At 42.2% G+C, this 24,192-nt stretch overlaps 1 protein-coding gene and 4 non-coding genes across 6 annotated transcripts; all 5 read right to left on the bottom strand.

Moving 5' to 3' along the window:
- Window positions 1–18,359: 18,359 nt before the first annotated feature.
- LOC138686249 (small nucleolar RNA SNORD100) lies at window positions 18,360–18,444 on the bottom strand. Its single transcript, XR_011325605.1, has one exon. It is a non-coding gene; the product is annotated as a small nucleolar RNA SNORD100 (small nucleolar RNA).
- A 340-nt stretch (window positions 18,445–18,784) lies between these two features.
- On the bottom strand, window positions 18,785–22,853 carry RPS12 (ribosomal protein S12). 2 transcript variants are annotated; one of them, XM_069787295.1, is made up of 6 exons: window positions 22,752–22,853; window positions 22,562–22,613; window positions 21,993–22,109; window positions 20,212–20,314; window positions 19,613–19,714; window positions 18,785–18,871 (listed from the first exon to the last, which is right to left on the bottom strand). In XM_069787295.1, the coding sequence occupies exons 2-6, from the start codon at window positions 22,573–22,575 to the stop codon at window positions 18,809–18,811; spliced, it is 399 nt and encodes a 132-aa protein (XP_069643396.1). In that variant the 5' UTR covers window positions 22,576–22,613; window positions 22,752–22,853; the 3' UTR covers window positions 18,785–18,808. The 2 variants fall into 2 exon arrangements, with proteins under 2 accessions (XP_069643396.1, XP_069643397.1); XM_069787296.1 differs by having other exon boundaries at window positions 22,562–22,610; window positions 22,752–22,833.
- LOC138686246 (small nucleolar RNA SNORA33) lies at window positions 19,206–19,340 on the bottom strand. The gene has a single exon (XR_011325602.1). It is a non-coding gene; the product is annotated as a small nucleolar RNA SNORA33 (small nucleolar RNA).
- LOC138686248 (small nucleolar RNA SNORD100) lies at window positions 19,782–19,868 on the bottom strand. Its single transcript, XR_011325604.1, has one exon. It is a non-coding gene; the product is annotated as a small nucleolar RNA SNORD100 (small nucleolar RNA).
- On the bottom strand, window positions 21,201–21,275 carry LOC138686237 (small nucleolar RNA SNORD101). The gene has a single exon (XR_011325593.1). It is a non-coding gene; the product is annotated as a small nucleolar RNA SNORD101 (small nucleolar RNA).
- Window positions 22,854–24,192: the final 1,339 nt, after the last annotated feature.

Below are 24,192 nucleotides of genomic sequence, written 5' to 3' on the forward strand. Positions count from 1 at the left end.
AGGCTCTGCAGGTGATGAGAAGCTGCCAGGCAGAGGCAACATTCACAAAGCATCTGCTCTGAAGGCCAAGCTACCATTTAAAGTGTTAGGAGATATTGGGGTACGTTTGCCCATTTATCCCAATTTCATGCAGTTTCAGACTCCACTCTAGACTAGAAAAATTGAAACCTCATTTTCAGCATAACGGCACTTCCACCCTGTGGCTAGGGCCTTCTCTGTAGTACAAGATCTTTGCAGATGTAGCTTTCACAAACTCTCCAAGTGGAGATGTGGTGCATACTGGCAGGAGATTTTTTGCTAGCAGTGTTTATACCAGCTACCCAAATGACATAAGTTATACCTCTCAATAGAGCTTTTTGCTGGTATAAGAACATTTACCAGAGCTGACGATTTAATTAGTGGCATGTTTCTTTTCTTCTCTTCCCATGCTCTTAGCTGACAAAGCTGTAGACGCAAAATGTTTGAATGCAGACAGACCTATTACTTCTGGGGAAGCTGTGCAGTGGCCAGCAAATGATTCCAGCATTGATGAAGGAGTGGAGGGGGCTGAAGCGATACAGCCATGACGTGCAGTGAAGCAGCCTTCTCATGGATCCTGGGCAATGTCCAACAGTAACACACAAAAATCTGGGGTGGGATTTAGGGCTGCAGGTTGCTCTTACAGAAGTTCTCTGGAGCCAAGGTGGAAGGAAACGGAAGACAACCACCAATGAAGCTAGTTTCTCCCTGATTTAAGATGCCTAAATCCTTTCACTCAACATGTGTACTAAATTCTCATTAGCCTTAAAATATCACAATGATCAGAAAAACTTCAATATGGCACCTTCCCACTGAATGCTCTCTTTCTCATCCAAATATACGTCCTCACTCGGCTAACCAACACAGATTTTTCCTCTGTTAACACCCTATAATTACGATGACTCCTGGGAGGGCAAGATGGAAAGGGAGAAAGGCTTGGGGGGCCAGACTCTATTCTCTCTTGCACATCATTTATAACATTGTCAGCTAAATAATTAAATCATCCTCATTATAAATGCAAGGCAGAAAGAACACAACTTGACTCCAGGTGGGATCCACAACACTGTCAATTTTTTTAAATATTGTTTAAAGTAGGCAAATTTGATCTGGAGCCTTTGAAAGAATAAATTTGGAAGACCACCAGGTCATTTTTACAGAATCCCTTTTGAAAATGTAATGGCACTTTAATGGAAGTTACACTATATACACACATAAACAAGACAAAATTAGTGTATATCAGTTATGATAATGTTTTCTGCTGAGTACTGAAAAATTACTGGAAAATCACTTAATAACTCTGGAATGTTTTATAATACTGTCAGCTGAGTGATTTCCTGCTCTAAGGGGAGACATGGCCCTGCAGTTAATTTCAGCAGGTTGAACTCAGGGACTGTTCATATGCATACAAGTGCTCTTAGGAGTTACCTTGCTTGTGACGACATAAAAGGGGGTACAGAACACACCCTCTGCTCTGCCAAAACCCAGAGACGTGAGATAGTTTGGGTATTATAGACAGGTGAGAGAAAAGGCCACAGAGAAGATTTTTGGTATTTGTTTTTGAAACTTTAGCTTTATCCTAGGATGAGGGAGCCTGAGCATCTCTGCCACAGCTGAACTAGGAATGCTCCAAGCTTTATTGACAGCATCACTACTGTAATACGGCTACTAATAATTTGGACTGAAAAATTAAAATTAAAATCAGGACTGAAAAATTAAATAATTCACAAGAAATTAATCAGGAAGCAGAAAATTAAGACTGGGTAACTCAGACACTAGGGCAGGCATGGTACATCTACCAGAATTGTTGGGCGATTTGCAGTTGGCATTGCTGAGCACAACTAGAAGGTGGTGTCACCTGAAAGAGGTACAGCCGTGCAGCAAATCCCCTTTAGCTCTTTCCTCCTTTTTCCCTTCATGTGGCTCACCATTAGATCAGAGCTGCATTTTCCCCATACCACGCTGATCTCAGAGCTGACCTGGAGTGAAAAGAGTTTAGACCTTATCTGTTCTGCATTTTGTAGGGTCACTTTGTTTCCTATATTCAGTGAAAGCAAAATTGTGCGTCTTTCCTAGGGTTAGACACCTTAGTGGTTTTGCCCATAATACATATTGCTACGGCTAGCTACAAAAGGTGGGCACACAGTTCTGATTCCTTATTACGAAGGAGGGGAGAAACTAAGCGTCCTCTGTGCCTTTCAGAGTTTTTCAGAGAGGATGAAAAACCCTAACCACTACTTTTTAGAATGTACCATCCTGTATAAACATGCTGTGGGAGAGGTGGCAAGGATCTTCTGTTGTATTAGGTGTTTTCATTCCAAATAATTTTATTTCTAGGGCTAAACAATCTCTAAACCTGATTTAAGAGTTTCCATATCACCTTCCACTGAAGCCAGTGAGGATGAAGGACCCAACTGTGTACACGTATTTGCTAGTTCTTCCTTTCAAAGTAGGGGCCGTTACAGCGTGATCACATTTACTGGGATTTATTTGACTTTCAGCATACCTGACTGGCCATGTGGGTTTGCAGTCTCATGGATTGCAATTTGAGCTTTGGGATATATCCAGCTTGCGTGCTGAGAGAAAAACTGCAACTTTGAACAGTTTTTAGGTGGTTGTGGTCAGGGTAAAGCGGCCATTTGGTACTGTGTACACACTATTTTTAAGCACTGACCCTGCCTTTGATTTCCTTCCAATGCCTTCCCCCCCATACAGTTCACTAACAGAGTACAATACACTTCTTCCTCTGTGGCAATTCCTGGGGTTTTTTTGGTTTTGGGTTTGGTTTTTTTTAAGGAGGGAGATTCTCCCCATTCTTGCCAAATTTGGAGAACAGACAAACATTAGTGGCTGCTAGTCAAACTCCAGCAGAAAAAAACATGGAGTAAGAAAAGTAAAGGTTGTTCAGCTCAGGCTTTTTCTGTAACTTATTAAGTCAGGGTTACTTAAATGGGGGACTCAGACCCAGACCTGGGCTGAGGTAGCTTTGTTCACAGCACCATGAGGGCCCACACACCAGAGGCATGCAGACACCAGGGTCAGTTGTCAAAGGCTCCCTTTGCAGTTCCCGAGGAGCAGGTGCTTCATTTCACTCACCATTTTAAATAACTACTTTAAGATGAGATTAAGTGACCCCCATTTTTGTTTTGCATTGGCAATAAGGAGAGTCAGGGGTGATAACTGTACCTTGTAGGTACTTAGGTTTGATAAACCAGCCTTGATGTCATAAACAGAGACACCAAGGGAGAGATAAGGGACCTTACCAGAAGAAAGTCAATAGCATTTCTGGTATTTTGTCCCATGGACTGCTTCTGTGTTTTACTTTAGAGAGTCACTGAAAAAAAACCAAAGTCCCAAGAAATTACTTGAACATAAAGGACCAAACTTCTTTCTCCCCATTCCCAGCTCAGGATTATATCCACTGAACTACAGATCAGGATCTCTCCTGCCTCCTCTCCTTCTTGCCCCAAGACTTTAGCATTCCTGGCTGCACAGGTCCACCTTCAGCAGGGCAGGGGGAACACTGCCTACACAGAGAGACTGAAAGGGCTGGATTAGTTCAGAAGAGAAACCAGTAAAAATCACTACTACAGAAACTTCCTAACACAGGAAACAGCTAACAAAATGGACTTTTGTTTGCTAGAATAAAAATATACCCAATTAAAGTATTGCACATTTTAAAAATCTTAGGGACTTCAGATTCTTAAGCACAAATGAGTGTGAAACTCTGACATCATTATTATTAAAGTCAAGAAAGAAATGGGTAGAGATAACATGAATATCTGCAAGTACATTACCTCCTTTGGGGAGGGAGACACATGTAAGCACGTGTGCACTTGTATGTGTGCGAACACATGCAGTGGAGGAGTCAGGAAAGGAAACAACTTTATCTTCCTAGACTCCCCAGGAAAAATAAATCTAGATTATAGTGTATTTTTCCTTAAATAAACAAATTAAAAGTTGCAAAATAACAATGTAGAAATTCCTCCTTTGTACCAGCACAGATTTCTGAAGTATTAGACTATAATACATTATATAATACAATGAATTTGTAAATGTTTTCAAGGGTAAAACAAAGAATAGTATCTTAATCAAATGCCATGATTTTTTTGAAATATAGCTGAAAGAAAACATTAACTGCTTGATGCAAATGGTAGCTGCTGTCTTGACTTTATGCATATAACAAATTAGCTCATGTTTAAAGCTGTAAGGATTTGTTTGGGCTTCTCACAGTCTTTCTGTTTGCCTTAATGTTATCCTACCATACTATCTTCTAAGTACAGGAAGTTTACTTGGAATCGTTTATTTATTTTTTTCAGTTGACCACAGTTCCTTGAGGTAATTGTTTTAACATTGCCTTTATGGCTAGGCTGTTTCAAGTCTGTGTAGCATACCAAAATTATCTTGCAAGAACCTGTTGAATTTCTTTGTGAGTTTTCTCCCAGGATCCAAAACTTTAAAAATGCTATTCTTTTCTTCCCTGAGGTCATTTTCTGAGGATAAGAGCTAATGGGCTTCTAAGCTCTCTACTCAAAGCGTCTTCAAGGCATTTCCTTCCACCTTGTTCTTTGTTTTATGAATTTTCTCATGGCTACCCAAGTAATTTTCACCAAGGTTCAGCACAAAGTTTCACTAATGACTGCTCAACAACTATCAGTGTGCAGCCTCCAGGTTTTCCAGGCCATTCAGATGCTGCAGACTGCCTTCAGACCTGGGAACCGCTGCAGCCAGAAACAGCCAGCCCCTCAGAGATGGAGAACATGAGGGACCACCGGGACTCTCTACAGGAACACGGGAGACATTGCATGGATAAGACTTGGGTAGGTCTGAAGAAAATTAATTCATGATCCAGTTATAAATCAGCCCACCACCTACATAAACGTGTTTTAGGAAAATAGAGTTGGTATGCACTGACACACTCCCAAACCCAGACATTACAGTAGCCATGTCACAATCATTAATCTCTGGTTGGCACATCATATGACTATCAGGGCACAAGATGATGGCAAGTCATTTGTATTTTGGGGGACTCTTTATCAAATATTTTGTAGATTAAACTTCTGTTCTATTATTACCAGTAGACTGTGACTTTGTGTACAAAGATTGGGATCCATGATACATACATCTAACCCAACACAGTCTACATTCTAAAGGGTTTCCAAGCTAAGTAGATAAGACACACAGCAGAAATAAAAAGCCACACTACCCTCACTCTTTGTAGCTGGTGAGCTGAGGGACAGATTTGCTCTAGGTTTCACAGCGATCACTGGCAAAGCTGGGAAACGATTCAAGACCCGTGTCCTAACCATAAAACCATGCTTGCTCTCCTGGAATAGAGAGAAACGGGAACACGCCAGAGATGCAAAGCAAATGCCAGGTTGTAGAATGGGCCTCCAAAGTATTTCGTTCCCTGGAGAGAGATTAAAGTCTTGCAGTACATATAAACACCTGCCTAATGATGACAGAATTGAATTTATTGCTTCATGCAGCAAAAATGCCTCAGAAATAAGATACTAGGTGTACTATAGAGATCATCCAAAACATAGCACGTGTTGTAGTTATCACAAACTTCAGGTGATCAGCCTAAAACATCTGCAGCACATGTACTATCTGTTGAACACCAAGGCACAGCTCATACAAACTCTGCCCAGGACCCTCCAGAGATTGTAAAGTAGCTGAGACATGATAGACTCAAAAGAACACCTCACTTCATGAACCTCCACCACTACTCCAGCACAGCAGCTCCAGTGGAAGCACTGCCAAATGCCTAAGCTGCGCACCTTCTCCTTCAGCTTATCACACTCTTAGGTTAGTGAAAACACATTTCTGAGGCTGGGACAGTAAGTTTGAACTGAGTCCTTAACACAGAACTGCTGCCCCTTTTCCTTCAGGAACCAACTATCCTCTACAAGCACTTACGCCACAAAGTACTTCTAAAAGAAGAACACTGGGCTTCAAAAATCTTGATCAAATGCAACATTTCAAACAAATCTTTCTAATCCCTCTTGATATATCCACATGGTCGAAAAACAAAGCTATACCATAACCAGCATCCGTTGGAACAAGGAGTATCATGCCCATAAAAAAGCTTTCCTGCTCTACTTTGTTTAAAGTTGGTATGAGTAAAGGCAATTTCCATTAAGCTAAATCTGATAGTAATGTTAAAGGTGAGGTACTGTAATTTATATATTAGCTGTAACATGGTTAAAATCCTGGTACAAATGGCAAAACAATCTACACTGCAGTCATCTGATATTGTTGGATTTCTTTTTTCTTATGAAAAAAAAAGTTTTCATGGCTTTTTATTGATAGAAGTTGTAATCAAAATGGTCACTCTTGACTGAAGAGAGTTAATCATGCAGGTTGAGGAGGAACCTTATTTGCAGATCGTAAATTAGGTGAAAAAGATCCATGTTTATTTATTTTCATTTCTTCTCCTCTGGACAAAAATCCCTACTTTATTATCTGGAGCAACTGGCAAATATTTTAAAATACAGTCCTTACAAATTACAAATTCACTTCACTCCTCAGATCTCAGGCCAACAACAGCTAAGAGAAAGAAAAAAACAAATAAATCCTTGCCCCCACTCACCCTTTCACCACCTTCATGATTCTGTTCCTCTCAGAAAAAACTTAAGAGAACTGGTGAACTTTGCAGTGTGCCAGAGAAACCGGTGCACATGAGCTATTTTACATCAAAGAGAGAAATGCCTTCTGAAGTGCCAAGAGCTCCCTCGCTATTACACCAAAAAAGTGCCAGTTCACCTTTTCTGCTGGATGAAATACCATGGAGAGAGAAGAGCTGGTGTCCAATATGGGCAGGCATGGGTCATTAAAGACTCCATGGAGTGGAAAAAAAACCAACTTTCAACTCCTTTTGGAAATAGCCCATCCTGGTGCACAAAGGCAATATACTTGCAGGGCAGTAGTTGGCATGTGCCAAATTCAGCCCTGGACCTACTTCAGTTTCTGAGATGGCTTAATAAGTAGTTTCAAGTGAAGTGCATCACAGCAATGTAATTCCCAAGATGACAAAGGCACAGGAGGTACGTCCACTGCAAAACTGGAGCAACCTTAGAAGGAAAAAAACTTAAAAAGAGATTTTTAATAAGATTTCCTACAAGTATCTAGAAAGCTAACTGGATTAGTTATGTTCACAGTTCTAATATTCTCAACTTAAATGACAGTGAAAAGGCTTATTGCTTCTTTCACTTCTATAATCTACCACTGTGAGCCACCTTCAGTCTCTGCTAGCCTTCAGTTTTGAGCCAGCTGCTACGCGAGCAGATTCCTGAAAACGTCTAGCTTCTTGGCTTCCAAAGGACTGAAGTAGCCACCTCCTCTTGGCTTGCTTTCTCTGCAAGCGGTAACGATTCCTTTTGTACCTTTTTAAGTCTGTGACATGAAACAAAGAGGCTTTAGGCAGCCATTTGGACTCTTTTAGCACTTTGGGAGCATGCCCATCTTATCTTTTCCTCTCAGAAATGCCCCACAGGGTGAGACCGATGTGGCTGTTGCAGAAGTTGCTTAGGGAGAGCATGTGAAACGAGCCACTATCTGAGGTCCAATCCTCATGCTCCTTCTGCATCCTGCTATTAGATTTCGGATGTCAGAGGGAATATCGCTGCCTATTCCCAATAGTATCTGGTTTGCACCTTTTATCCAGTAATTTGTCTAAACCGTTTTGAACCTCTCGATGTGTTCTGACTTCACACTTTCTTGCAACAGCAAGTTGTAGAAGTTTATCACAGGCTTTGAAGAAAGGCAGTTTTAAAAACCTGTTTTAAATTACATCCTATCAGTTTCAATGCATGTTCTCTGATCTAGTAATGTAGGATTTGGTAAACAAGTTTAGCACTCATCTTCTGCACTGCTTTCTTGATGTTGTAAATCAGCTTCATCCCTTCTCAGCGTTCTTTCCAAACTGAAGTGAGACCATAAGCCTGCTATTACTTCCCCATAACAATTTTAGACGTCCTTTTCCATATCTATAACTCCCCCTCCTCCCCCTTTTTTTTTTTAAAGAAAAAACTACACTTTTCTTGAGATGTGGAGACCAATTGTACATAATACTCAAGATGTGGAGGCACGAAGATTTTCTACACTGGCAAAATGTCATCTTTGGTCATGTTCTCAGTACTCTTCCTGATCTGGGCAATTTGGGCTGCAGCTGAACACTGAGCCAATGATGACAAAGAACTGCTAACTCAGCATGGCTTGGATTATTCTGAAGCACCACAGAGTTGTTTTGGAGATGCCCAAATTAACTCCAGACAAGAGACTAGATCACACAACAACACAGGATAATGCCACGCAGAGATACTTGCCTAAGCCCTGGAAGATTTGTAACTACATTCACGCAATGCAGAGAGTGCGCCTAGGTTTGGCAGTACCTTTGCCAGCTAGGGTGCCTACAATCACAACGCATGGGGTAAAATGGGCAGCCCAACAGTCCCTCCTGTGCATCTGAAATGTCTTCAGAATGCTACCTCTCTTTTGGTGAGTTGTCTCCTCTCCCGCCAAGGCACCCTGAGCTCTGCATCCGATGTGAAGAACATCTGAAGTCCATGTACTATAGAGTTAATAATTACCAATAAAATCAGTGACTAACAAATTGTCCCCAATTTAAAGCTTGTTTTCAGTCACTGAGAAAATTTATCAGTACCCCATCTGAAGGGCAAGGCATAGCTGTTATGTGACAGAGGAGGATGAAAAGTACGAACTGCTTCCTCTTCACCCAGTACTGCACGTCTTCTCCCTCCCTACGTATGCCACTGATGCACCTCAAAAAATATTTATGAGTTCTCATTCAAATACTTCAGCTGATAAATTTAATATCACATTCCCTAGGGTAAGCAAAAAATAAAATATTGCATTGGCCTTCGCACATGTGGAGATTATATTACTTTACAATGAAACCCAGCAAGCTGCACATTACAGTTTTTACCACAATCTCCTCGGTAGGAATGTTTCAAATACATTGCATATGTGTGAATACAATATAAGCATACTGAAACGCTTTGAACACTGTAATACATCAGACACTTGGGGCAGCGGGGAAAAAAAAGAAAAAGCCTTCACCTATCTTGGCTCTTATCTTAAGTCTATACTGTCCTTTAAATGTTTAATTTGACACTGGAGTCCTCTAGTCTCATAGATGGTGCTACTCACAACGTGCAAAGTGAACTTCCAAACAACTTATCATACCCCCCAAACCTCTGCAAGTCTGTACCTTGTTCATGAAATACCTCCGTGAAAGAAAGCAGACGAGAGCGCTTGCTCCGTGTGGTACAGCTCCGAGAAAAACAGATTAAAGCAGTCGCAGCTGTACAACAAAGCCCTTTGGTTTACGCAAACACATTTCTACACGCCGTAAAAGCCTAAACATCTGACTGACTTGGATTTTACAAGGCTACGATACGGGAAAATACGCACAGAAATCGACAATATTCAAAGGCATTAAAGACTTTCATTTCACATTTGTTTCCTACGTCGCCAGCTCGCCGGGATCCCCGCAGCACCTGCTCCCATAACTCCAGCCCCGGGCAGCCAGGCTCCTCGCAGCCCCGCTCCCTCTTTTCGCCTTCCCGCCGCCCTTCAGCTGCAGCACGGCTGCCACCTCCTGCCTGCCCGGGGAAGCGCTGCCGCCAGCGGCAGGCCGCGGCGGAGGGCGGCCGGGCCCCGGGACGGCCCCTGGGCCCCGGCCCCCTGGGTCCCGGCCCCCGGCCCCCGGCCCCCGGCCCCGGCCCCTGGGTCCCGGGTCCCGGGCCCCGGCCCCCGGCCCCCGGCCCCGGCCCCGGCCCCTGGGTCCCGGGCCCCGGCCCCGGCCCGAGCTGCCCCCCGAGCTGCCAGAGGCAGCGCCCGTCAGTCGCACGGAGCGAGGCCCGGGCGCGTCGGGGCCCCCCGAGATGAGGACGCGCCGGCGGCCCCGCTCGGCGGACACGTCTGGGCGCGCAGGAGCTGCGCAACCTCCGCACGGAACTCGGTGGCAGGGGCAAACCTCCATCACCGTTTTCAAGCACGTAACCGGAGTCCGTCTTATTTTCATACGTGGCAGCCGCCTTCACGGCAGAGCCCTGGATCGGTTTTAGGGTCTGCTTTGCCTTCAAATCGCATAAGCCGACTTTAGAAACAACAGCGTACGACCCCATGTTCAAAGAACATATACATGCCGAGGCACTTGAACAGTTTTTTCCCTAATATTACCTTGAGCTTTGTAATCCGCCTTTAAAACAGCACAGGCATGTGTATGCATGCATTCACCTTCACTCTTCCACTAAATTCTTGTCCCTCCACCGTTGTCCTCCCTGTGGACCAGTGCTGGAGGACAATGAGAAAACACAATTTCCCACTAGTCTCATGTATGATTATTGGCAAGAAATCCATGGTGAGACAGGGGTCTCTTGAGCCCAGATTCTCCTGTGTCTCGTTGACTCAGCCTCTTGCTATTCCTGCTCTGCCCCCACCTACTATTAATTATGTTGACCAGTCTGCCTTTTTTTTTTCCTACACATCCGATCCTCCCCCTTCACTCATCATCTGGAAGTGCTTCTTCTCACCCCTGCTTTCCTATTACATCTCAAGTCCATCAACAGAAACACTTGAACTTCCCAATGAAAAGATTTTAAGAAGTTAGCTGAGGTTTTAAAAAAAAAGTAAATAAACACCTATCAAACACCTTATACTCAACAAGAATCTCAGAAATAGCTATGTTGCTTTAACTAAAGTTAAAAAATAAAAATATTTGAGATGGACCCTCTACAAGGAACAATTTCAGGCCATGGAAAATAAGCTTAGCAAAGTTCTCAAAAACGTAATTAGGATCTTATGGGAAGGGCTAGCTAACATTATCTATATTCACAGCCATACTAGCTCAGTCAATAACAACACGATGGATTTTATTGTAGGATAATGGAGACAGCCATACAAAGGGCACTGCAAGTCCATCCCTGTTTCTTGGCTGTAGGCTAGTTTGGCTAAAAGTTTTTCTCTTCTGAATATATGAAAAATCACTCATAGCCCATGTCCAAGCAGCATTTTTAGGGGTGTTTTCACACAACTGCAAGTAGAAGAGGCACATATATTCCAATTAACTTTCATGTGAAGAGGACATGTAAATGGGGGGTCAGACTGAATGATGATGCTGTTCACAATGATCAGAAAAGGATCGAAACGTACTGGTCTTAAAAGGAAATGTTAAAAGCTGTCACGCTGAGTTTAAAACAGATAGTTAGATAGGCAGGAGGGAAGAGTCAGAACCAACTGAGATTTTGATTTGGATATAAAACATATCCGTGGAAGGGTGCAAGTCAGTCTCTGCAGAAACAGGAATTGAAATTATATGTTTTTAAAAGTACAGTAGCTTGCTAAATTGCATGCACATAAAGGCATTTCTTGTACATGTGCTGACAAACACCGTATTTTCCTGCCCTGAAAAAAGCAAAGCTAAAGGGTGTTACTTGAATATTGTCCATTCAAATAAATGGATGAAAAAGAGAATGTATACCATAGCTTGTATTGACATACAAACACTTTTATATATATGGATATCTGAGGGTGTTTCATTTTTTTGTGGAGAGGTTCTACAAAACATGACCTCCATTCCCTTAAACACATACTCCTAAAACTAGAAACATTTTGGTCCGTCCCCCCCGCCGCTGCCGCCATTTGCCTTCCTAAACCTGTCCTAAGCATCTGTATTATGTTATCCAACACACTGGCTGCTAACAATACAATCAATATAAAAGGTTACTTAGGGGGCATTGCTTTTTTCTGTCCTCAAAATACAAAGCTTATTTTAACAGGGATTTGAACTCTTTCACTGTGGAAAATGTCTTAGAACCATTGAAAAAAAAGGAAGGAAAAAATGAAGCATACTGGAATTACAATTTTTTGGAGTATGAAAACAGGAAATTTGCTTTAATAAACATTTTTCTGTATGTCAGCATAAAATACATTTTTTCAGTTTCATAACTTGATTGTAAAATTTTACAGGGCAGGAACTTGGCATGCCAGGCACTGACCTAAATGCCTATTATTTCATTGCTTTTAGAAAAGAATATCTGACCGCTTACACGTTGGTATTTATGTAGAGTACTGACATACAAACTCTACTGTTGTGCTTCAAAGAGTAAAACTTTTTCTTACCTTACAGCCACTAGCCTCAGTCAGGCTACAGCAAAGATGAATGGATTCCTAACATTGACTGAGCTAGAAGACTAACTGAAGGTAACAAATTTCCAATTAGATAAGCAAAACAACAGCTAGGTTGATTTGTACATAAGCATTTTCCCCTTGTAGATATCTATTTTTATATAACTCTGCATGGTGCCTAATAATCTTTCAGCAATATAAAATATCATGAAATACCAATGATCAGGAAAAAAGGATCCTTTTTTTAAAGAAACCAATCAGGTATAAGCAAAATTATTACATCAGTTTGTAAATTTTTGAAAAGCATGGTGGTTGTTACTTTACCTATCGAAAGTATCCCCATTTTATGTAATACTGTATTGCTCACAGAGGTCTCAGTCAAAATATTTTAAATACTTTTGCTTAAGTACTATAAAAAGTCCCCCCAATTGCTTTTGAATTGGGAGATGAGGGGAGAAGCTCCTGTAAGTCAAAGTGATTTTCGAATTAGTTTCCACTAGTTCATATAACATGACTCGAACACTTTTGGAATTAAAATGAGGAAGCACGGTTATCATGGCTGAAAGTTCAGGTATTTGTACAGTGGTTTACTTCCATAAAAGCTTGTATCACCTTTTAGAACAGGTCAGCTACATGAAGCAGTTAATGTGGATTTAGGGCTTTTTGTAGGTGGACTTTCATTCAAAAACAATGCCAATGCATGAGAAAATTATGAATGCATGTAGGATCATTACATACAACAGCATACTAACCACTTCATCTCCTCGGTTTGCTTAAAAGACTCTCAAAATAAACATTTGCTTGCTGACCAATGGCTGGAAAAAAAAAAAAAATCCTGTGTATTTACTTAACTGTCTAAAACCATTGAAAAAATAATTTGCCATTACTTCTGTTTTCCTTCAGGCTACATAAACCAAGCCACAACTGTGATCACCCAACATCCAGTATCTGGTTCAATGGCCTAACACGAATTATAAATCCTACTGAGGCTCCACATCCCAAACACATCATCCCCAAAGGAGAAGACAAGGCTGACAAATGGCTGTGTGTTCAGAGTTCCTTTACCTCACTTGGATGAGAGACCTTCGTGAGGCCTCCAGGAAAGAAAGCATGTTTTAGGGACCGTGTTTGCACCAGCTTTAGTAACATGGACACAAGTGGGGCACTGGCTCGCAGCTGAGATATCCAGGTTCCGTAGTACAAAGAAGGAACAAAACCTAACAGGTAGATGCAATTCTAAATCAGGAATATTAGTCAGAAAATACTGGGGCTTATGCTTATTTGTTACAGAAAGTGTTGAGGATACTGTGTGTTTTAATACTAAGTGTATTTTTTCTTCATGTGGGATTAGTGCTCAGCCTCCATAAAATACTTATGCGTTAAGTAAGACTGGAAGATACACTTTCCTCTTGGCAAAGCAGGCAGAATAAACAATGTTTTCCTAAGGAAGGGCTGGAGCCCGCAGGAGTGCTTGTGCAGCATGGCGATTTGCTGCAGACAAGCCCTGATCTCCCAATGTTTGTGCTACTGCAAAACGTTATCAGCTTATTACAATGAGAGATGCTGATGTGAATGAGCTGTCCTGGTAAGAAATTACCTTCAAGTGAGCACTCAGGCTCCCACTACACACTGCAAGCACACATACTTCCTTCTTAACCAGAATTAACATGGAATAAGCATGGAGTAGCACTGCTGTTATCCCAGACTCCCAAGGGACTGAAAGTCAAACGGGCACTGTCATGGAAAAGAGCGGAGGGCAGGTATAACCCACTGCCCTGTGGGAGCCCCAGTCAGGGCCACAACTCCATCAAAGTAGGAGCTGTGCAAATACATGGGGGGGGGGGGCTGTCCAGATGCTCGCTGTTATATCCAAGGCAAAATGCACAAGAGACAGAAAAGCACTATTGGCCAGGATGACACACAGGTGGTTCCAAAACAAAATAAGCTTAACTGTTCTCAAGTTATTTTAAGTCTCGCATAGGACGTTCTTCCACTGCTGTCTAGAAGTCTGTACTTAGCACCTTCACAATAACTTACTAGCCTTTCTTCAAAGCACTTTGTTAGCTGCATCACATGGAAACATAAGAATTCAGGCCTGGAAAGGACTACCAATCCTTGCAAAACCACTAAAACCTGTTATTTAGTCCAGAAAAAGAAATTCATTCTGCTGCTTCTGCCAACCAAAAGCCACAAAACACGCATTGTTGAGCAAACCATTCTGCATTATTCCTGTTTCACAACAAGGAAATCCTGCAAGGGACATTAAACATGATCAGCAACAGAGGAAAGTCAGGGTCAGTCCTGGAACTCTATCTCCAGTGTCCAATTCCCAGTCCCCTATTTAATGCTGTCTAACTACATCCTTTCAGGGAACAGGTAATGGGTACCTTTAGGGTGATAAATACAGATGGCTAGAACTTAAGAGTAATAGAAAGTCTACTCCTCTGAAACTTTATCTGAAATCCTGCAGGACACATCAATATCGATACATCTTCTACAGCAAAACAAAAATACCATCTATCAAGAAAGCATGAAGAAACTGGGGTCTCTTCTGTCTACAAGCACAGGTCTGAGACAAGCATATACTAAGTCTTCCAGTATGAAGGACTAACAATCACTTGTCTTCCTTTGCCAATTTGAATAAAAAAATTAGCTTTCACAAAAGATGAAGGTGAACCAGGAAGTTTGGGTGGAATTTAGTTCTCAAGAAATTTTTGAAAATAAATCAAACACTAGGGCTAGTCCTAGGTATAAAATAAAAAGTGCAAGTAAACTGAGTCTTTTATCAGTTCTCCAATGCTGACCCTGCACAGGTTCTAAGGTCACTCCCAGGAAATGCAATGTTACAGGAAAAACCCCTAACTTGGTATCTAAGCATTTTGATCAGAAAATTAAGATCTCAACCTAATTCCTTCTGGCAAAAATGTCTAGGAAGTGTTGGTTCTGTTCCAATGAAAAACCCTTGGCATGAAAAGAGAGTTGCAATTCCCTAGTATTAATATTCATTGCCATGTAAAATAAGGTGGCTTTAAAAAAACCATAGACCTGAACTTCTACTGAGGTATTGTTCCACTGTTGTAAAAGAAACACTGCCTAACAAACTCGCTCGTGGACTACAGCTCTCCTCATTTGAGCCCCTTTTCCTAAGAGTTAACTGATACTTGATAGTAATTAAGAGGAAATGCATAACCCAGCTACTGCTGAAGTAGCAATTCCAATATCCCATGATATAAATGAAACACAGAAACCATAATGATAATGAAGATATTTTTCTTACATTGACTGAAAATAAAGTTAAAATGTGTTAAATGAAGTAGAATATTCTGTAAAGGTGAATAGATGGAGTGTGCTGGACTCTTCTCAAATTACTTGGAGGTTTAAAGTATGTAGAACTCCTTAAGGACCTATTTACATTACAATTAGGACTAATAGCTTGACTAAACATAAATCCTCAATGTGTTAACAATTCTTAAGTCTTACATTATAGATCCAGTGTGCATGTTCCCCATATATGGCTTAAGAAAAACCCCAACCTAAAAAACTTGCTATAAGGAATTTCACTGCTCCTGTCAGAAGAGCAGTACCCTAACTCCAGATCCATGAAAACAGATGTATCACCTACCTTTAGTGCAAACCTGAAACTGGTGCTGTTGTACTATTCTAGCCTAGCCAAATGAATGTAATCTTTCTGCAACCTTCTTGTAGGTTGTGAACGCTCACAGAACATCTTTTTCTTTACCCACCATATCCCATGTCTCTACAGTGTTCTAGTTGGGAGAGAAAATCCAGTGATGATACCACCATGCAGCATATTTTTTTTGAATCAGCTTTCTCCATAAATACTAAGGGAAGTGCAAAGGGGAACAATTTCAGATATTACTCAACACAAGGTGAATAGCCTTCCACATCCTCTATGGAAGTAAAGCAGTAACAGCCAGACTTTTTCATAATTTTATTAAAGCAACAGGTTATCAACTTTATTTTTACTCATCCTTTTCAGTGATAGCTCCTTTTCCTTTCAAGATCATAATCTCAGAATTACAATTCACCTGGACATGAACATTTCTTCCTTCTTGCACAGATATCCTTCCTATTTTTTCCACCAACAGCAAATCATAATAGTCCCCTCTGAAACTTTACTACATGTTGGTATTAGTGCTTCACATCACAATATACCATTAGTAGATTTATAAGAAAGTTGTACCAGCAGGAATTTTCCATGTTGAGATGACCTCAAGCTAAATTAAGTTTCACTTAAGAGGGGCAAATCCAGTTAAAAAAAAGTATCTAAGGTCTATTGTTTGCCCATGCTAAAGCAACCAAAATTTTACCAAATAGCCCTAAAACCATAAGCAGGTTAATTTCACATAGTCATATACATCCAGAAACTATCTATACATGATTTACTTGCCTAAACTCTCTGTAGTCAGTGAAGTGTATCTGAATTAGGAACCATGCTCTTCTCCATTCTCCTGGGTCATTTTGGGTTAAAAAATAATAATTTTAGCCAAAAAGCCAAACACCTGGAAAAGCTCTTTGCTTGCACAGGCTTAGCAAATACTTGTCAAATTTGAGAATGTAAGAATGTAAGTCTATGGATTTCATCTTTTAAAAAAAATCTTCACCCACTACCCTGTAGGGGCTTATTGGATTGCACGTTTGTTACCCTGCATCCAGAGATGTAAGGAATTAAGGACTTTACTACTCGTAGCAGGTAAAAAAAAAGTTCTTGTACAGAAGCACATTCAATTAAGAAACAATTTTCAACCTCAGCAACACACAGGCCATTGAACCCAGGTACTGAGCTCCAGTTTTGGACCCCAATTCCCTCTGTGAATTCCACTCTGATAAAGCAGCCAGCCAAGGAAAAGCAAACCATAAATCCTACTAGACTGCCAACGCCACCACCATTTCAGACAATTCCTTCTCTAGAATGTAGCAGCAACCAACATTATAAAAATATGAAGAACAGTGTAACTATTTTATCCAAAACTCTTGCAAGATGCAGCTTTTTAAGATAGGACAAAAGATGAAGTGTGCTTCTGTATATAAGTCAGACACTCAAAATTATTAGCCAAAATAAACTGACAATTCAAGTTTTTCAATAGTTAGTGTCTTCCAACTCCATTTAAAAAGGAATATTCTTACAAATTATTCCTATCCTCAGTGTTTAGAAGCCTCCAGTAATTTAATAAGATCTGCAACTAAGGCTTTTAACTACAGGAGTGAATTTCTGCCATTTCAACTACATTCAAAAACATCCAAATGGAAAATGGTAACATTTGTATGTTTGTGTTAACTTCCCTCCATCTGCAATACTAGCTTGACATTAACTAAATCATTAAAAGCTACTTTAACTCCTTCACTGAGAATTTCATACAAGTTCAGCACAAGGATAAATTTCTTGGTTTTAACTAGACTTGGAACAGGTGACTTCATTAAGTACACCTGAAAATATTACTACAGGAACCTCTCAAAAATCAAAGTCACCCAGACCTGGCTACTAGAAAGCTGTGACAGGGCCAAAACCAAGAGACACTTCAAAAGCTTTAATGAGAGCTTTAAGAAATTACATGAGCCCAGCATCTGGAGAAGATGCCTGCCTCTACACTACATGAATGATTGGGGATATCAAAAAAGGGCTTACTAACACCATAATAAAAATTTCAAGCTCAAGAGCCTGAGAACTAGAGATACACATTCCCGTCTCCTCAGCCTAGAGGTGCCCAGCCCCACACACTCACATTCATGTCCTACTTAACAGCATAATGGAGCAATTCCTCATGACTCCACTTAGAGCTGCTCCGCAGAAAATGTAAGACAAATAAAACAACTTGCAGGAGAGAGAAAAGACAGTAATCTTAAATTCCAGTCTGAATCCCACCTTGTTTCCAAAAAACAGACAAAACCACAAGTTCTGTACGTCATCCAACTACTATGGAAACCAAGACACTGGGCAAGTCAGAGTTCAACATTGCCTTGTTGGAGCAGTAAGATCTCAACTGCCTGGCTATCTTGACTACTGAGAAATCCCACAGAATCACATCTTGAAGTACATAGCAACACTTATAAGAAGCTAATTCCACCCACAAGTTGCTTCAGAATTATGGAGGGGGGGAAACCCAACAAAACACATCCCAGGTCAAGTAATTTCCCTGAATAAATTAAGATAGCATTTAAAAAATTCCTGCAATATCTCATAAGACTTGGGTAACGGTTAAGGCTGTTCTCCTCATTGGTTTCAGCAGAGGGAGCCAAATTTTCATCACAGATGCAGCAGTACTTCAGACTTTCCCCAACAAATTGCTCAGAATTCCTGCAGAAGTACAGGCCTAAGCACTGCCAAGCAAAGGCAGTAATCAACTGTAAGCATTTTTGCAACTGAGAAGCTACGCAAAGTTCCCCAAGTTGCTAACCTCTGCAGCAGGAACAGGAAACAGAGCACCCTAGAATAAGAATGGCAGGGATTGCCATTATCTTTTTAGCAAACTGACCGAGTTAACAAACTAATGAACTACACCAAAGACCTGCGAAGTCCTTTCATCTTCTGATGTTATCCTTTGCAACTCAAAGAACTATTCCACAGATACCCACCCATTAATCACACACACATTAGTCAGAGTTAAAATTTATTTCCCATTCATTTCTTGCACTTGAAGTACTCTTCAATGACATCTTTGGCCTGAGATTCCTTGCCATAGTCCTGTAACACAAGATAACCCATTAATAAAATACAGACCCATTCAAAAATTTACAACCTATTTTTAAAAGGACAACTGAGATTGACACTTTTCCTCAAGGCATTCTCAAATATTCCCCAAATTCCATACAAGTAACCTCAAGCAATCTGCCAGCTGCTTTCCCTTCGTTCTCTAATAAAAGACTATTCTAATAAAGGACTATTCTATTTCATTAAGTTTCACACCCACTGGTATGGATCCAAACAAATTCTTCATTTCTGCTTAAAAAAAGCCAAGTATGTGAAACAGTAGCGTAAGTATGAAAACACATAGAGAAGACATTAGTCTTTATTGTGAAAATGTAGCCATCTCTTGGGACCTCAAAGACAACAAAGTCTTCAAGGCTCGTACTGTGGCTTTACTTTACCAGTGTCATTTTAAAATATACTCTGCAAAACATTTTCAAGTTAAGCAGACACATTGAACTGGCATTTTCTTCTGAAGCAAAACTTCATCTCTTCTAGTTTAAACATCCCTCCTTTAATGCTTACTGGCCAGTAGGCATAGATACTTTAAGGACATAACCCTTAACTCACAAAATGAGTATTTTAAATAAACATGAAGCAGTTTATCAACAATGCAAAGCAATTATCTTGGATTATTTTTTTTAAACATCTATTTAATAGTCCCTTATCTAAAGAAACCTTATCTTTACTGCTTATTTTCACAAGTCAAGAAACAAGCTATAATCAGCATCATCTTACTTTGACAACCACACAACTGCAGCCCACTACTTTGCGAGGTTTTCCTTCTCTGTCGATCTTGCAGAGACCTACCCATTCACCCAGTTTCTTGTTGTCATCAACCTGTGTAAAACATTGCATCACATTAGAACTAGCCATTCCTAACATAACTAGGTTCAGCAAAAAAGCCGCTGTACTCTCAGAAGTATTGGGTAACGGATGGCTGCTTTCCTCACAAGTATCAGTAGAGGGAGCCAAAGTATCATCATTGTACAGCTTGCTAAGTATTTTAATTTGAAGGAAAAAACCATGTTGAGACTCCTCCTAGGCTCCACAACCACTTGCATTTCTTATGATACAGGACACAAAAACCCATGTAACTTTGTAAAATAGCCAATACACATCCTTTGCCGTTTACATCCACAGCTTTTGCACTGCTTCTATGACAATCACAGAGCTAAAACAATCTCTGCTGCCAAGAGAAATTTTGCTTAGATAAGCCATATACTGAACTATAGTGTAGTGTTTCAAAGGTTCTGCCCTCTATATACTGAAACAAGCAGCTTATAATGCAAGCAGGATAACTGTTCCAAACTTGTGTCTAAAGCTCCACCACTCACCTTTATTAAGTTGATCTGATGTTCTGCACAAAGTGCTTCAACTAATTTTACATACGTGGGTTCATCACAATTTGAAGCCAGAACACAAAGGTGGGCTTGGCGTCTAAAAAAAAAAGAAAACTGACCAATGTAACTTCAAACACTGCTTTATCTTTCTTTATAATCTAAATCACAAAGAACAAAATTCAGCATGTGTGTTTCTAGACAACCACTTCCTGAGTTTAATTTTTGGTTTTGAGACACCATATGAAGTACTAAACAGATTTTTTTATATGATCTACTACGTCTTGTTTTTCATATACATAACAGGCTACTTTCACATTGTTAGCTTTATTATCAGACTCTAGTCCAGTTTTGAAAGCTTCTAAAAATCCCACTAAATAAATTCTCAGCCACTAAAGAAAGGTGTAATGACTGGATGAACACCAGGTCCCATAAAGAATGGTGTCACTATCAGAAAGCAACCAAGTTACAAATTGCTTTTTCTTGTATACCACAGATTACAATAATTTAACATTAGAACTGTAATTATTAAAAGCTTGAATTTCCACGTCAAGTTGTTATAAGCTCTTCAGAACAATCTTTTCTACTTACATTCAAAGAAGCTGTTATGACAGGGCCCCAATTCTAATTAGGATCTTTGAATACTGCGGTACAATGTTAAGAATACCAAAGGGATACCTGACAACAAAGAGAGCTGTATAGGTCTTCTATGCTTAACCTAATGTAATTTGACCACTGCAAATCAAGTCAGTTTTCTCTATGGCCTTCTTCATCATGAGTTTCACCAGACTGTTTCAGAAACATTTCCAAGGAAGGACCAGCACACACAAATGTATATAAACCTTGTACATACATCATCCTCTTAACACACAGCATATGAAGTTGTAGCTGAACTCAAAAGAACTCTTACAAACTAACTGTCAGTCATTTAAGTTGTATTTCTCTTCCATTATCTGGTACCTTGTCTTAAAGCTTTTTGCATACAGGTTTGTCAGACTGCTGTTCTCACTCATAAGGTGAGTGAAGGGGTATCCGACAAATTGTTAAGTCATCACCCAAACACTGTAGCATTACACTTAAGCACTGTCTATTCTTAAAAGTATGTGCCTATATACAGACACACACACAGGTGTATATATACACACGGTACTTCACCCTACCAAGAAACCATGACTAATTACCATGGTTGGCACATATATGACAACTTTAATGTTGTTTTGATATTGTAACCAAATCAATTATTTACAGCTGCAACACAAAAAAATGAAGCTAGCAAAAAAGCAAAGGCAAGCTATGAATTTCAGTTTTTCTTCATAGAAACTAAACCTATTCTTACAGGTTGAGTCTGACATACATATTAACCCTCCCAATTAAAATCTCAGAAAGTTTTGAGAAAAGTTTATCACTTCTTAAAACACAAGGTTCTTGAGCCCCAGATTTCCATTTCTACATACAGCAAGCACCATTCCATTTTCTTCACAAAACCAGCCCACATAAAAGCTTGATGGCACTGGGGTCACAAAAAGACAGAACCTAACACGCTAGATGCTGTTATTCGTGAATCATCGAGTTTAGCATCTGTATTTTAAGATCACAGTTAAAGACCCAGAAGAGATAGCAAAAGACAAAACTCATTGGCAGAAAAACATGGTCTTGCAAAAGCTTTCAACTGAACATCTGGACAAAGCGACCACTGTATGAGGTCCGCATACCTCATCACAACACACCTCACCCAGTTTTGCTATTCACCATAGACAAAATGGAAAAGCAACACTTACTTGTCCAAGGCTTTGGCTGCTTCACGAATACCACGAGCTAGGCCATCATGGATAAGTGCGGTCTTCAGCACTTCTTGCAGGGCGGTGTTAACATCCATTACACCTCCAGCAGTAATGCTAAAGAGAAGACAGATATTGCCCTGATCGTGCCGCCATCTTAAAACTATAAACAAAAGCTTCTCATTCACCTGCAACCATCCCAATCATTACAGAAAACACTGAAAAAAAGCAAGCTCAAGAACTAAGCCAAGGGAGAAACTGAAATAAGGTGAACTTGAAAGAAACTAAGAGATTAAATCCTCCCCGGAAGCCAGCCAGCTGCGCGCTCTCCGCGCTCCCTTACAAAGAGGGGGAAGCCGGGCACACAGCGACCCTGCCAGCCAGACCCCACGCCAAGCACCCAGCCTCTCGCCAGCGGAGAGCGTGCGGCAGCACTACGGCGGGGCCTGCGCAGGCAGCCCGCCCGCGGCCGGAGCTGCAAGGCCCGACACGGAGCGGCGCGAAACGGCGCGGTCAGGCGAGACGCGGCCCCTCCGCCCGCCGCCCCCAACGGCCCCGGCCCCGCTCACCCTTCCTCGGCCATGGCGCTCTCGGTGGGTGCTGTTCCCGCCCGGGTTCCTGCTGCAAATACAGACACAGGCCGCCCCGGTGAGTGGCGCCGGCCGCCCCGGGGCCCCCGCCCGGCCCGCTCCCGCCGCGATGCCCCGCCGGCGGCGGGGATTCAGCCCGGCAGGCCCCGGCGCCATTACGGCTACTCACCCCGGCACCGCCGCGAGCCGCCAGCGAAAAAGGGGGCGGGCCTTCCGCCTCACGCTCTTATAGCGCGCGAGGACCCCAGCCCGCGCGGGCGCGGCGGCTGTCCGCGGCGCTGCCTGATTCGCCGCCTCGCCCGCCCCCGCGGAGCCGTGGAGATGGCGGCGGCGGGGCCGCCTTCCCTCCCGCCGCCTTCCCTCCCGCCTTCTTCCCTCCCTCGGTGCCAGAGCTGGTCCGGCCCGGCGGCGGGGCCTCCTGCGGGGAAAGCCAACTGCAGGAGCCGGCTAGGGGCCAGCCGGGGCCGCGTCCCGTCGTCTTCCCCAGGGCAGGACGTGCCCCAGTTGCTGCTAAGGCGGTCTGGCTTCAGACGGCACCGTTCCGCGATCCCTGGCAGCCTGGAGGCAGATGGGGAACAAACCTTAAATCCCTTAAATACAGCACTCGGCTGTAACCTTGAAATCTGAAAAGCGCAACTGCACGTTCCCGTTCCTCTCAGGTGCTCGTGCAAGTGATTCCACTGACCCGCAGTGCAGGCGCGTTGCTTGCTCAGGTGCTGTCAGTCTCCGTGGGACTGTGTCCGTCCTATCTGTTTCAGACTTGACAGTGTGACCGTTGGGTGGTCTACATAGTGCCATCTTTGTAAAAAACACGTAGCGGCAAAATACAACAAAAATAGGTAACAAATACTGATAGCCGCGGTTTGTGGCTAACGCAGACACGTTTGTCACCAATGTGTGGGTCACCTCTCCTATGGTATGTCCTCCTCTGACCTGCCCGGTATCGTCAAGCGGCAGGCTGTAGGCTAAATCCAGGTAGTGAGGAGACACGGTGCACAAAGCGGCCCACCGGGGCTGGTGAGGGCAGGGGAGGACAGAGAGGGAAAATGGGAACCCCTCAGCTAGCTCAGAACTGCCCCGCAGGCCTCAAGGTCTGGCAGCACAGGGGAGAGGCCTGGCTGGGGGCTGCGGCTGCAGCGCTCCCAGGCTCCAGCTCGCCCTCTCCCTGCTAGTGTCACCTCTGAGGCAGGCAAGTACGCACCCTTTATGTTGCAGAGATCTAGAAGGGGCAGAAGCTAACCACAGCCCTCTGAAAAACAGTCATTGAGATGGAAGCGTAGTGCGAGGGCACTTCTCTCCCTGCGCTCCGAGCTACCAAGGGCAAAGCCAGCAGGAACGACCTTGCCCGTTACTCACGCTGACAGCCTCCAAGGTGCATATGGCCACCTCCAACTACTGCCATATACTGCTTGAAACTCTGAACTGCAACCTCAGTTGCAATACCCCACTGGGTTGCAACCACCAAGCCAGGTATTCTCATTTAGGAGCTCCTGTGGGACATTTGTCCGTGGCTTCTCCCTTCCTGCACAAGAAGTGGGAACATATAATTTCCTTCGTACTGCTCAGACCCCAGAAAGCATGCAAACACACACAAATTGTAGTGCCCCCCT

Source organism: Haliaeetus albicilla, chromosome 7 (genome assembly GCF_947461875.1).
Source record: "Haliaeetus albicilla chromosome 7, bHalAlb1.1, whole genome shotgun sequence".
NCBI lineage: Eukaryota > Metazoa > Chordata > Aves > Accipitriformes > Accipitridae > Haliaeetus > Haliaeetus albicilla.